The 13293-nt window shown below is 34.7% G+C and overlaps 2 protein-coding genes across 3 annotated transcripts in view; both read left to right on the top strand.

Annotated features, from left to right (window-relative positions):
- Positions 1-4940, top strand: part of LOC119077833 — a 49790-nt gene extending 44850 nt beyond the window's left edge. Inside the window, exon 4 of one of the 2 annotated variants that reach the window (XM_037185148.1) lies at positions 4635-4940. The gene's annotated coding sequence lies outside the window, so the exon portion shown is untranslated. Of the gene's footprint in view, positions 1-38; positions 1884-4634 lie in introns of those variants that run through there. The other variant, XM_037185150.1, reaches the window with a different exon arrangement.
- Positions 4941-5713: 773 nt separating this feature from the next.
- LOC119077834 lies at positions 5714-10230 on the top strand. Its single transcript, XM_037185151.1, has 2 exons — positions 5714-9409; positions 9460-10230. The coding sequence occupies exon 1, from the start codon at positions 7282-7284 to the stop codon at positions 8341-8343; it is 1062 nt and encodes a 353-aa protein (XP_037041046.1). The 5' UTR covers positions 5714-7281; the 3' UTR covers positions 8344-9409; positions 9460-10230.
- The last annotated feature ends 3063 nt before the right edge of the window (positions 10231-13293 follow it).

Raw genomic sequence — 13293 nt, 5'->3', positions numbered from 1 at the left:
TACGGCAATATAAATGTTTGAATGACACTCAATTACAGAAATGAGGGTTCCGCTCTAAAAGATTTTTATGGTTAGGGAAATAACAAGATGAAGAGAAGAAAAAACCACAAAAGGCCCATTTAGTTTGTATGTGATATGTTCCATCATGCAACTTTCTCCCCCAAAATTGTTTTGATCGTCTTCATCATCATCATCATCATCTTTGGTGATGTAAGACCAGAATAAATATGTATCATTTGAGCTTCCTTCCTTCCTCAAACAAACCACATTACCGAAATATATTGTTCGCTACAAATAAAAAAAGTGTCTTTCATCCACACAACAATATACACTCCCGAACAAATTACCATGATGAAAAACCATCAATTTCCACACAAACGTCTGTGTATAATAAAATACTTTGATTACAAAATGCGATATGGAATGTTTCCGCTAATAGCTAAATTGCAAAAAAGCGGTTGTGTGTACTCGAAACGCAGACTAAAATATTACAGACGAAAACCGAATAGATATAAAACCAGAGATACTATCAAGACTTCAACTTTTCCTACAAAGTTATACATACAACTCGTAGCGTAACAACATCCAAAAAGCATACACACACATATACCCCCCGCAACAACGCATACCCACACTCATTAAGGGTTGGCAAAAGAAATAAAATGATATAATTCATGCACCCTTATTCTATTCACACAAAAAAAAACTTCTTTTTTTGGTGTGTGCCTTGATTTTCCCTCTGGTGCGATATAGAAGGCAGACATGTTACGAAATTCGAATTTACAGAATATGTGTAAAGCAATTAAAATTGCTCAAAAAAAGTGTACAGCTTATTTTCCTCTTTTACGTCGATTAAACAAAGTTGTGGTTTGATTGAGTTAGTCGGTGTTCGTGTTAGAGACGTATACATTTTTGAAAATAATTTTTCGTTTTTATAGTTGGGTTGAGTATACAATCTAGCACAATTTTAGAGACATGCATTCACAAGGTCGCACCTCTTGGGCGGGTCAGGTCCCATGAGTAAAATGTTTTTAAATAGATTTTTGAATTTAAAAAAATTATATTTCATCGTGAACGGACCGCAAAGCGGGAGTTTTCTGCGTTTCATTCACTCTATTCGTCAAACATACATAAGAGTAGCGACTTCGTACGTTTCTAAGGTTCTTTTGTCCAATAAAAAGCACCTTTCTCTAATTGTAAAAAAAACTCGTGTGAATTACGGCCCTTGCTTCGCTCTGGTCGCAAACTTCACAGTCGTTAATGCTTACTGAAGTTATCGTATCGAAAAAACAGAAACTACCTTCTTTCGGTATAAAAAACATTCTCGCTGATCTCTGGCACACGATAGACAAAATGTTGTTCCTAACTTAAGCGTAGAAGCCTTTCAGCGAATTCGATTCGAGAATACTGAATACGCACCGAGATCGTGCTGGAAACGCTTGAAACCTCGATTTTTTCTATATTACGCAACGAGGTAGGAAGGAAAACAATTATTAAAAAAATACTCCCATCTCACTACTCCAATTTTATCTACCTACAAAATCAACATCAAGAATTTAATTCTTCTTCGATTGAAGCAAAAATGTTGAAAATTGATGAAGAGTCACCTAAGTTATCATTGTAGTCATCGTCAACTTGTCGTTATGGACATTTCAAGGGATTTGCTCTCATAAGACCCTGACTTTCAGTCAAGGGAATTATACAATGAAAGCGAACCATGATATAACCAACAATTTTGTAAAGAGGAAAGTGGACCATTTTAATTGCTCTATTGGCAACCCGCCCATACTGAAACGATATATACATCGAGCTAAATACCAACCCTCCCTAACACACATCTAGCTACATCAATAGCTTTGTCACTAAATGTTAATCCATTTGAAGGAAAAAAAACGACTAGGGAACGGCTTATCGACGACACGAAAAAAAAGTCGAAGAAAATAAATTTATGAACACCCCCCTTGTAATGTAATTTTCTTCTAATGCCGGATAATCAAACAAATATAAGATGAAATGGTGACAATAAAGTAATTCTATCTCCGACAAAATTTATTGACAGACTTAGTTAGCTAATGCTGCTCCATTCCGAAAGAAATGTATATTTATTCAACATCAATTTGGGCAACAGAATTTCTATTTCGTTAGATATAAACACCAAATTACCATACCACCCACACTGAATTATTGATGATGTCGAGACGTATAATAGTGTGCTTTAGTACGCTATATTATAGTTAGCCAGCGGTAACGGAATATAATCTATAGTTCGATAAATCCAACATTGCTGTTCTATCTGTTCTATTAAATTTTGTACTTGAGTACTTTTAATCCTGTTATCGGAACCCAGCCCATTAATCGGACATACCAATGAACGTTGGTAAATCAATTCTACAATATCGGCACGTGCAGATCTGGAATATTAGGAAACGATTGTTAGTTCATTTCTTTCTTTCTTTCTTTTTGCGTTCTTTCCGTAATTTCTCTCTGTAAATTCGCATTCCGAGCGTAACGAATTCATGAATGAATTTTCTAGATTGTCTGTGCGGAAATCCCCGGAATAGAATTATTAGCTTCCAGTCTGCCCTCGAGAATGTTATTTCTCTTTCGACCAAACGGCATTACATTTACCATGTGTCCCTTGGAAATTATCACAACAATTTCGATGAAATTTAATATGCTTAATGATCTTCATCCGCTTATCAACGATACCCATACCCAATGTCAGTGCAGTTAAGAAGACAATTTAAAAAAATCAAGAGATATTGTCGGGAAACAAAAATGGGGAGAAAGTAACAGACATGAAATTTTGTTCGATATAATTCTTCTTTTCATTTCCAGTTCATGATAATCCTTATTGTTGTCTCTTTGTCTACGATCAAAAAAAAGGGGACAATAAGCAGGTGGCAAAGACAATGAAAACTCATTTATCTCAAGATGTTTTTGATAAGAGATTTTACCCGAATTGTGTATTTTTATGATTTTGACGCTCAAGCAAAAAATAAAATAAAATAAAAATGTCGTTAAATGTGCGCTGAAGCTTGTACAACAATAAGATTGATGTTACATTGTGGCGCATTACAAAGAAATATGTTAAATAGATCCTTTTAACAAATGAATAGGTTTATAATTATGTCGAGAATTAAACAGTTGGGTTCTTTGATGTCATTACAATCATTTTTTGTTCGCTGGTAACAATTTTGTCTGCTTTCGCTTTTGTACAGAACTCATTCCATTTGGTGCCCATTTTCAATTCTTTTGATTTTTGGAAAATGAAATTAATGCAACGCTGTGGAAAAGGGGCACAAGAGAGAACAAAGCGCGTATTACAGTTTTAATACGGAACTCAATCTCAAAAACTATGTTCATCGTTGCTATTTATACCTCATTTCCGGTGTAGTATCGTTCCATGCTTACCTTACTGAAAAGTCTATTAATCGGAAATAATCTCGATAGAATCACCACCAATCCCACTACAGTGCATATGAATATCATTCATTGAATAATCTCAATAAATAGCATTGAAATATAAAAAAGTCCACTGGAAACTGCGTCCGATTTTGGAGCGCTTTTTTTCAAAAGAATCCCTCAATACTAACCACATCTACACTGAGAAACACTGAGGCTCTTGTTTGTGGGCATAGGGGGGTCCAAAAAATAAAAGTGTCGTGGAAGTTGGCGGACTTCGAGGAAAATAAACCTTTATGGCCTCCTGTTGAAAATTGTATATGGGGCCGATTCGATCCGAGTTGGTTTATGGGTCGCTCAAGGACATCAGTGGGTCATATATGTTCCTTTTCCCCCGCCAACTTTCTTGAAACTTTTATTTTCCCATATGATTTTGGACTCCACTAGTGGGCAGAGCGTACCTAGTCACCCTAAGAAACAGTATTTTACATGACTACATGACTAGGGATAAAAAAGAACGAAAAATAGAGTTTCCGTGTGAATTTTGATGAGACGAGGCGTAGCGGAGGTCAATAAACACACGAAAACGAGACTTTTCATTTTCATCCCGAGTTATGTGATGAATTTTACATGTTAGTGCTTGAAACATAAAAAGTACGGTTTTCGACGCATGTAGCATGGACATGAAATTTTCTACTTTTTTCCCGATGACAATGTTTTTCACAACAAAAGGCTCCCGAAGTTTCAGCTGAGGTGAGAAAATAACTATTTTCTCGCCTGCGTTGTGGAACAACCATAAGTTGTAATTTCGACAGGCCAAACTTTACAAATGTCGTCTCAGACATTCAGTTTAATATTGAGATTGTTTAGACTAGTGCAGGTTGAATATTGACATTGTTTTTCTCTCTCTCAAACGAATTCAAGTTACAAAGTAATCACGAAATGACAGGCGAACCACGAAGTGACTAATTAGTCATTGCGATTTGCACTTACGAGAAAATGTACTTTGCGGAAATGGATTGTATCCTTACCTTACATGGCACAGCAACATTAACTTACAGTCGGTACAGGTGAAGAGTTGACATGTTAAAAGCATTTCAGTATTGATGAGCCACAACATTAGAAACTTTATATGTTATTCAAACTACAACCCACCAAAACATTTCCACTACACCGTTGCAAGTTGTTTCATCAGAAATTAATTTTAAAAAAAATTCTTCTAATTTCAGACTGCCTATATTGACTCTCTATATTTATATTATATTTATATAGACATGGAGCTTACAAAATTATGTAGATTTTAAGAATATACATGAAAATTACGTTTAACATACACACTCAACATTGTATTACATCGTTTAAATTATCAATGCACCCGCAGAAAGTTGGTGAATTTCGTACAACAATTTGTCATTAATTTGAGACTTTCAAGTGCACCGAAATTAAATGGGTAGAAAATTTACCACCACCAAAACTTAAATATTAAAATGTCTGAAATATAAATAAAGTTCAATTTATACACCACAAACGAATAAAAAAAAGGAAGAAAAAAAAAACAGTAAAATCGAAATTTAAGTAAATTGCAAATTGCTTGAGAAAATATTTCGCATTTTTAAAACATGAAATTGATAAAATTGATGTTCGATGTGATAAAAATTTGAATGTTCGTAAATGGATAACGACAACAATGGATACAGTTTCAGTAGCGATTTTCATTTTCCAGCTTAATACTTTTAAGTTTCCAGTGATAGTAGAATGAAATTTAAAAATTTCGAGCACCTGTCAACCCACTTAGTGGAACACTAATTCAAACATTGTGTGAAAAGTCCCGTTAAACTTTTACATGGATGTTCGGTTAATATGTACCAGAAATCATAATGAATGATAACAATTCTTAATCGACGGTCGCTGTTTGGTAGAGAATTAAACATCTTAATTACAGGGCCAATTTTCAAGAACTTTTCTCAAGAAGTTCGAGACCAGTGAAATTTCAACACAAACAATCAAAACTGTTTTTATGTCTTTATACGGTGTTACCACTGGAACACATTGTAACAGCTTCAACCGTATAAACAGCTTTGATTGTATGATAAACAGCTGAAGTAAATTCATGCTGAAACTTCATTGCTTCTGACTGTATATTAATCTTCGAGAATTCCCAAAAATTTGGAGAATTTTCAAAAGTTTGGATAATTTTCAAAAATTTGGAGAATTTTCAAAAGTTTGGATAATTTACAAAAATTTAGAGAATTTTCAAAAGTTTGGAGAATTTTCAAAAGTTTGGAGAATTTACAAAAATTTAGAGAATTTTCAAAAGTTTGGAGAATTTACAAAAAATTTTCAAAGTTTTTAACAGTTTTTTCAAGAATTTCGAACAATTTGAAGACAGAAAGAAAAGAGTGGCAAAAATAGGCCCTGACTTGTTAACGATAGGATTGGTTGATGTACATACAATATTTCATTATTTTGCTGCTGGTGTTAATTGCTGACTGCAAAGCAATCAGCATAACAATAATAACAATAGAATGAGTAGAGATGCAAAAATTAGCAGAGAAGCGTATTGAGAGTTGACCAAAAAATTCCTGTTATGCTGCGATTATATTATTGAGTATCACGATTGCACCGACCAATCAGAAACAAGAATTTATTCTCTCATTCGTTGGTTTTTGTTTACAAAAACTGCTACATGGTATTTTCAGATTGCACATTTATATTATCACTTTTTTTGGTCCCGATGATTAAGACCTATTGGATTAAAAATTACCAACAAACGAAAATTTAAAAGAAATCAACAGAAAACAAACTGATAATAATTTTTCAAGCTCTAATGCATTTACGTAGTGACAGCAAACATTTAGTTCTAAGTGTACTAAGCTGCCCCTTGCATTGCTAAAAATTAATAGGTATGTAGATGAAGATGTCGACACTTTCAATGGGAACAATAGAACACTAAGATGACTTCGTTTTGAGAGTTGAGCTTGTACGGCCCAATAATACTATGTTTACTATCTGCAGCAATCAATGATTTCTATCTTGTAAAGAATGCTATTGTACATAGCACAACACGTTGTTTACTATCTGTAGCAATATAAAATCAATGATAACAACCTTGTAAATGTATAAAAAATAAAATGCTGATAAAACATTTACTCTCCTTTTTATCCATATTTCCTCGTTAACAAGTAAAGCAGTAGATGAAACATATTCATTATGCTTGCACGTAACAGTCGATCTAGGTATGAATCTAGGAATTCGATCAATTAAATAAAATTATGTTTCGATGTCGGTTGAGTTCTGCTGTGAATAAATTTTGTCCATCGTGTATAGAATTTGTCATAACTATGGTGTCGAATATACTTTTTCATGCCTTGGGGCCAAAATCGAGGTAATTTTTGGAAATTTTCTCTCGATTTTTCCCTCTGCGTGAGAACTTTTTTGAGTACTTGGTTTGGACCTTGGACGATGTTTTTAAGCTATTTTCGCTTGTAGCATCGTCCAAACCAAGTACACAAATAACTATTTCATATCGTTTAGAGATAAATATAGCCGTTTTCGTGCCCACCACAGTAAAAAGTAAAATATTCGATTGTTACTTCTTATTTTAAGTGCATGCCAACTCTGCCTTCAGATTTGTGATTTTTTCCAATGTATGTGGGAAGGTAATGTAAAATATAACCCAATCAAATGAACTAATGTGCTAGGTCGCGAGTCTGAATGACATTACCTCCTCACCAAATAAGGCACTCATTTTATCAACGTAGTTACCCAACTTTTTCTTCTATCAATTTAGTACATGTCTTGTGACTAGCATATCAATCTAACGTTGATCAAATATTTGAAAAAAAGTATCGTTCTTGCTGTAATCCTACGATTGTAATGGCATTAATTTTACAAAAAACTAAGAAACACGCGAGTGACGATCTCAAGTACCATGGCCTATATGCGTACTATTTTCTTGGATTCAACAAATCGAAAATCGCTAAAATCTATCGCAAGGATCCCAAAACCATAACCAACTGGATTACACGATATGAAAAGTCTGGAGAATTGGGCAGAAAAACGACAAATCGGGTGCCAAAGAAAATTGATCAAGATAAACGGGAATGGATTTTGAATCTTTACCGCGAATGTCCAATTTTATATTTGGAAGAAGCTAAGTTCAAATTCGAGAGACATTTTGGCATAACGATATCCGCATCTTACATTTGTAAGATTTTACATCAGAACAATTTCTCGTGGAAAACGTTAGAGATTCGGGCGATCCAGATCAAGGAAAAAGAAATCGAAAAATTTTTCCACGAGTTGAACGCGATCGATTGGCACTACACAAATTTGGTATTTCTTGACGAGATTTCTGTCGATAATCACGGTTTGATTCGAGAGAAAGGCTACGGGATTGTTGGGAAAAAACTTATTTTTCGAGGTGAATTTAACCGCAAGCCAAGAATGTCTTTATTGTGTTTTTTGGGGCAGGCTGGCATCCTGGAAACGTACCAAACGGAAGGAACATTTTCGAGGAAAAAGTTTTTCGACAGTTGTAAGGATTTTGCTTTGGGTGGCATTTGTCAGGTTTATCCTGGGCAACACAGCGTCTGGATCCTTGATGGCGCTAAAATACATTGTCACCCAGCAATAATTCGCTATCTGCGGTCAATTGGTATTATCCCGGTATTCCTGCCACCGTACACACCGTTTTACAATCCAATTGAAATTGTGTTCGGAATCGTGAAGAAGCATTTAAAGAAAACATTCGCCAAATCCACTGAAAATATGGAATTTCAAGTAAACATGGAACTCACGAGAATGCGTAATTTTGACTGTACAGCCATCTTCAAATCCTGCGGTTACGTGGCAAGCGGACAATTTGATCCTACTGTTGCACAAGAGCAAGAACTGACCCAATTTGGATTCAAAGAAACTCCAGAGTTTATGCTGTAATTCGGTGGGTTTATTCAATAAATCAAATGTTGGCAGACCAGCTGCAACAAAGCATTAGTGTTTCATTACGTGGGTCGATGTGCAATCTAGTTATTTTGTAGTTCAGATCACGTGATCTACATCCTCACAGTCCATGATAAGGTTTTCTTGTTGCTGACTCGTTTCATTTTCTTCAGGTTGCAGAGAATTTGCCATTGCAGTAACCAATCTCTGATTCGACGTGATGACATCTTCCAAATTTTTCAATCGCCATCCCATCATCTCGATACAACGAGCGATTGACTGACGCATGGTTTCAAAGTCCTTCGTTAGCAGCTGCAGTTGATGCTTGAATGAATCGATCATGTTGTCAGTGACTTGAAGCCCATTCCGGGCACTTTGCATTTTTTCGTTGTCAGAAAATGCCACTGAGCGAAAAAGTGGTATTAAATGTGCTGGGGGACACTCATTTAGCAATCGTTCTCGTGACTCGTTCAATGGGGCAGATTGGATGAAATTTGCCCACATTACCCAACTGGAATGGTGTGCTGCATAGTGGACGCTGTGTATCGCCTTCAGCTGGCCGACCATTTCCATCAACGACACAGTGTTATCAGCGTTGGCTCTATCACGCTTCTCTGGGACCAGTAATTGGGCCGAGAATTTGGTATGAATGGTTTTGTTGCAAATTTTCTTTCCATAAGTGTACACGAAGACGTTGACGTTTTTTCCTCTCAATTTTCGTAAGCAGTCCACGTTGACTTGACTCATTGTCATTACTTTTCTCGATCCCAGATCTTGAAGCGTTACGAACTTATCAATTTCATCCTGCGTTGGATTTTCAGATTCTGCCCAAACGAAATTGTCACCAGCGATCATAACCTCACGCTTGATGAACTGCACCGCCGTTATCCATAATTCGCCGACAATTTCATCCAAAGTTTCACCAGCGATAATTTTCTCGTTATCCTCGTTCAACGATTTCTGCCCAACAAATTCTCGATTTAAAAAATGTCCGATGAAATAGAATTTCGATTGATTTTCTTTATCCATATTGCTGCCGATAGTAAACAACGTGTTGCGCCAGGTAAAACGATAAAATGACTGTTTGTTTTGAAATGACAAATAAAATTTTAGCACACTTAGAACAAGCCGTTGAGAAATGAAAACGTCACATATGAAATATCATCGAGAGATCAGAGAAAAGTGAGAGAGGAACCTTGTTCATTTCTTATTGGTCGGCACAATTGTTCATTCTCAAAAATTATTGTCGTTGACTTGGAAATTTTGGATCCACTCTCAATATAAGAAAAAAAAAATAAAATTGGTAAAATAAATGGTATCAAATGTCTATCCGGGAACGCTGTACATTATACTAAAAGATTAACAAAATATTAAAATAAAAAAAGGATAATTGAGTATCAATTTTATGCTATCGTAAAAATAAGTTTTCTGATGATCCCAAGGATATTAAGGCAACATGTTTTGTTACTTTGCTATTTACACTCGCAGAAAAGTGAATTCTTGAACTGAATTTTTGGATGTCGTTGCGGTTGTGGTATTCTATTTTTTGTTATCCACATGTTTCATTCAGCAAATGAACACCTAGATGCTGATTGATTTGGAAAAAATTGCGAAACGTAGACATCTGGTACTTCATTTGGTTAAAAAATATTTTTGTGGGATTACGAATACGAACCACTAACCAATCCCACATCAGAGAACGTAAATCACTTTTCTTTGACTGTAAGAATTATTTATGTTATCAATACCATTGCGGAATGTTAGTTAAAAATGGTTTGCGAAAAATTTGATAAGCGAACATTGTAGATGGCAATTAAATTTGTATTAGAAAATTAAGAATTATGCCCACATCATCTTCAATTTACAATCCGAATAGCTTAATAAAGATAAATAAAAAATTATTTTCAAAAAATAATTAAATTATTTTTTAAGAAAATTGTTTACTTTTTCTTTGCATTTTATTCTTTAGTAGCAATTATTACACATCGTTTTCATTAGCAATTTAAAATTGAATTTTCTTTTCGTTCTATTTTTATTCTTATTGATTAAATTTTAGGCTGTGATATCAACGTAAAACATCCCCCAATATTTTATTATTTTTGTATATGTTACAAAATGGAAGAAAATAAGTAAAACAAAAAATAAATAAATAATCAACAATTTATGAAATAGGAGTATTCTAAATTTTTGGATAAACGATTCTGAATACACAGTGTACAAAAAATAAAAAAATAAAAAAAAATAAATCAAAACGTTTTTCATTTCTATTTACCAAAAAATTCCAAACACAGACATGAGGAACATTAATGGCTGAAAAAAGGAAGCGGAAAGCAGCAAAAGAAAAACATTCCCCCCCCCCATTGAACACAAACATAAAAGCTAAATATGCAACGATATTGTACCGGATGAAAACCATCCGAGCAATTTACTAATTGTGCATGGTAACAATAACGACCATTGATTCAACCATTTTACATTTGCAGTCGACCATTATGATTTTAAAAATAGATTCATTTAATCATAAACAAGAACTCTGCACCAAGAACCAGAAATTCTCTCGATTCCGGACTATTCGCTATACATATTTCATACTCTCGTGGGTATGGTCTTTTCATGTCAACAATTTTTTTTAGCTTAGAATGTACTACAAAAACTTTAATTTTAAAAGTTTCTTAGCTATTTGCAGCATTAAAATTTAGAAATGTAACGAAACTCTGACTTGTATCTACTAGCATTGGAACGTGGCATCAGTACGCAAATTAGCTTTGAAACATTAAAAATTAAAGTTTTTGTAATTGTCAGAGTACGGGAACACATTCTAAGACATTCTTCGACGAAGTTAGGAAAAAGGACATAATGAAACGATATCAAACGTTTTTTAAACCCTTATGGCCTAGCCAATTGAAAAACTTATTACGTTCCGGAGTCCTGAGGTCCTGGGGTTATTTGACTAAAATCCGTCGAGTAAAAAATTAATTATTTTTCTGTTAACACCAGGTTTGTTGCAGCGACATCTTTTGATAAATGGCAAACCGTATTCTATCAGGTATAATTGAGATACAATTGAAAAAAAAAGGTTTGATGCCGTAATCCCTCTCCAGACACCTTTTACCCACCGAAACAAAGGCAAAGAACGCACGAAATGAAACAAAATTCTGCTGTGCATCGATAGCAGGTGATTATACAACGGTCATCATGAATCAGCTGTACCGTCGAAGAGAGGTAACAAGTAAGAAATCCTTCCCGTGTCGCTACTCCAATGTGAGCGATCTACGAACTCAGCCTCAAGCAATTAATCCTTCGTCGACTCAAGCGAAAATTTAGAAAGACAGGTAAGAATTGTCCTAGTAAACGAGAGGTAACAAGGAAAAACGTCTGTATTTAGAATTACTCCCATATCACTGTTCTCACTGTCATCTACGAACTCAGCCTCACGAATTTAATTCTTCGTCCGTTAGGACAAGAATCTTGAGTGACTGGAGTTATTGTGGGAATAGAGATTACGGACGTTTTTTTTTGTATTTAACGTTGAATTAAACAACTGAACGACTTCAAAACAATCGACTAGATAGAATCACTATGGTTTGAAGACCAGCCCATTAAACCTTATTAAACACGAACGATTTTAATTAATAATTTGTGTGTACATTCTACTTCGAATCTGAATCGACATTGTTCGACAGTTAAGACTTTGTTTCCTTGAATTGCTCTCTCTCTCTCTCTCTCTCTCTTGTCTTCGTACCAAACAATTATATTACAAAAATTTTAAACTCGGTAACTGTGATACGAAATGTGAAAGCAATCAGCTTCGTTAGTACTAATTCCATTGAATTACTGGAATTTGTCATCAATTCATTTCGAAATATAAATGGGAACGGACATTCATCGTATTAAAATAATTATTAAATTCTGTGGAAACTGAAATCATTCGTTGAAGTAGTTTCAAAGTTTATTTCACACTCAAAACAGTCAATGGCATACTGCATCAACCCTGCTATTACCAAATCTTTTGATTACTGTTATCAATGCAGCTATGGAAAGACATTCCTAACAAGTTTGTGACAACTTATGTGCACGGCCCAAAGCAGTAACCGACTATATAAGTTCATACCTACTTAAAGCCATCTCCGAGGACCACATCGTTACCGTTAAGTCAGAGAAAATATTCATAAACAAAACAGTATGGAAAATGGTAGCAACAAGACGGAATCACGTATACCTTCTATAGACCAATAAATTGTGAATAAAACTAAATGCATTTCATACCATACGGATACACATTATGCTTTTGCCCTTATGTATTTAAATTAGACAAAACCGCATTTCTATCCAAACTAATGAGTTGAAATTTGTGATTATTGCCAAGTTACACCGAAAGTACAAAGTTTTCTGGTTCAGTTTTCAGTTGTTGCTGTATAAATAATCCAAGAGTGATATGCATGCACATATGATAAGTTTTGAACTGCAAATAACTTTATTTAAATTTCACTCAAACAATACCCAATGTGGTCATATATCTTGTACGTGCACTGCACTCAGCAAAATCTTATTTTATAAATGTATAAGCAATGCACATATACATACCGATGTGTGTTACATATATAAGGATCCGGGGTTATGTGCATATTAAAATTACACAAAGTACTAAGAAATAATGTAAGTAAAGTTATAAAACGTCATATTCCTGTCTTCGAAACCATAAAACTTTCCAGAAAACGAAACAAGACAAATATCAAAATATGTATAAAAACGGGAGATATAGAGCTGAAAGTAAAGTGAAGAGTTCGGGTGTTCGTACTGAGTGGAAATGAAATATTCGTAAAGTTCAGTGAAATAACCTTTAGGAACGCCATGATATATGTTTTCAAAGCATCCAGGACTGTAGCTACATGGGAGCGAAGGTGAGCCGAGCCCTGAAAACTCTGGAGCTCAACCTGCGAAAATTTC

The sequence above is a fragment of the Bradysia coprophila genome, unplaced genomic scaffold (assembly GCF_014529535.1).
Source record: "Bradysia coprophila strain Holo2 unplaced genomic scaffold, BU_Bcop_v1 contig_24, whole genome shotgun sequence".
Classification (NCBI taxonomy): domain Eukaryota; kingdom Metazoa; phylum Arthropoda; class Insecta; order Diptera; family Sciaridae; genus Bradysia; species Bradysia coprophila.
This window is presented reverse-complemented; position numbering and strand designations above follow the sequence as displayed.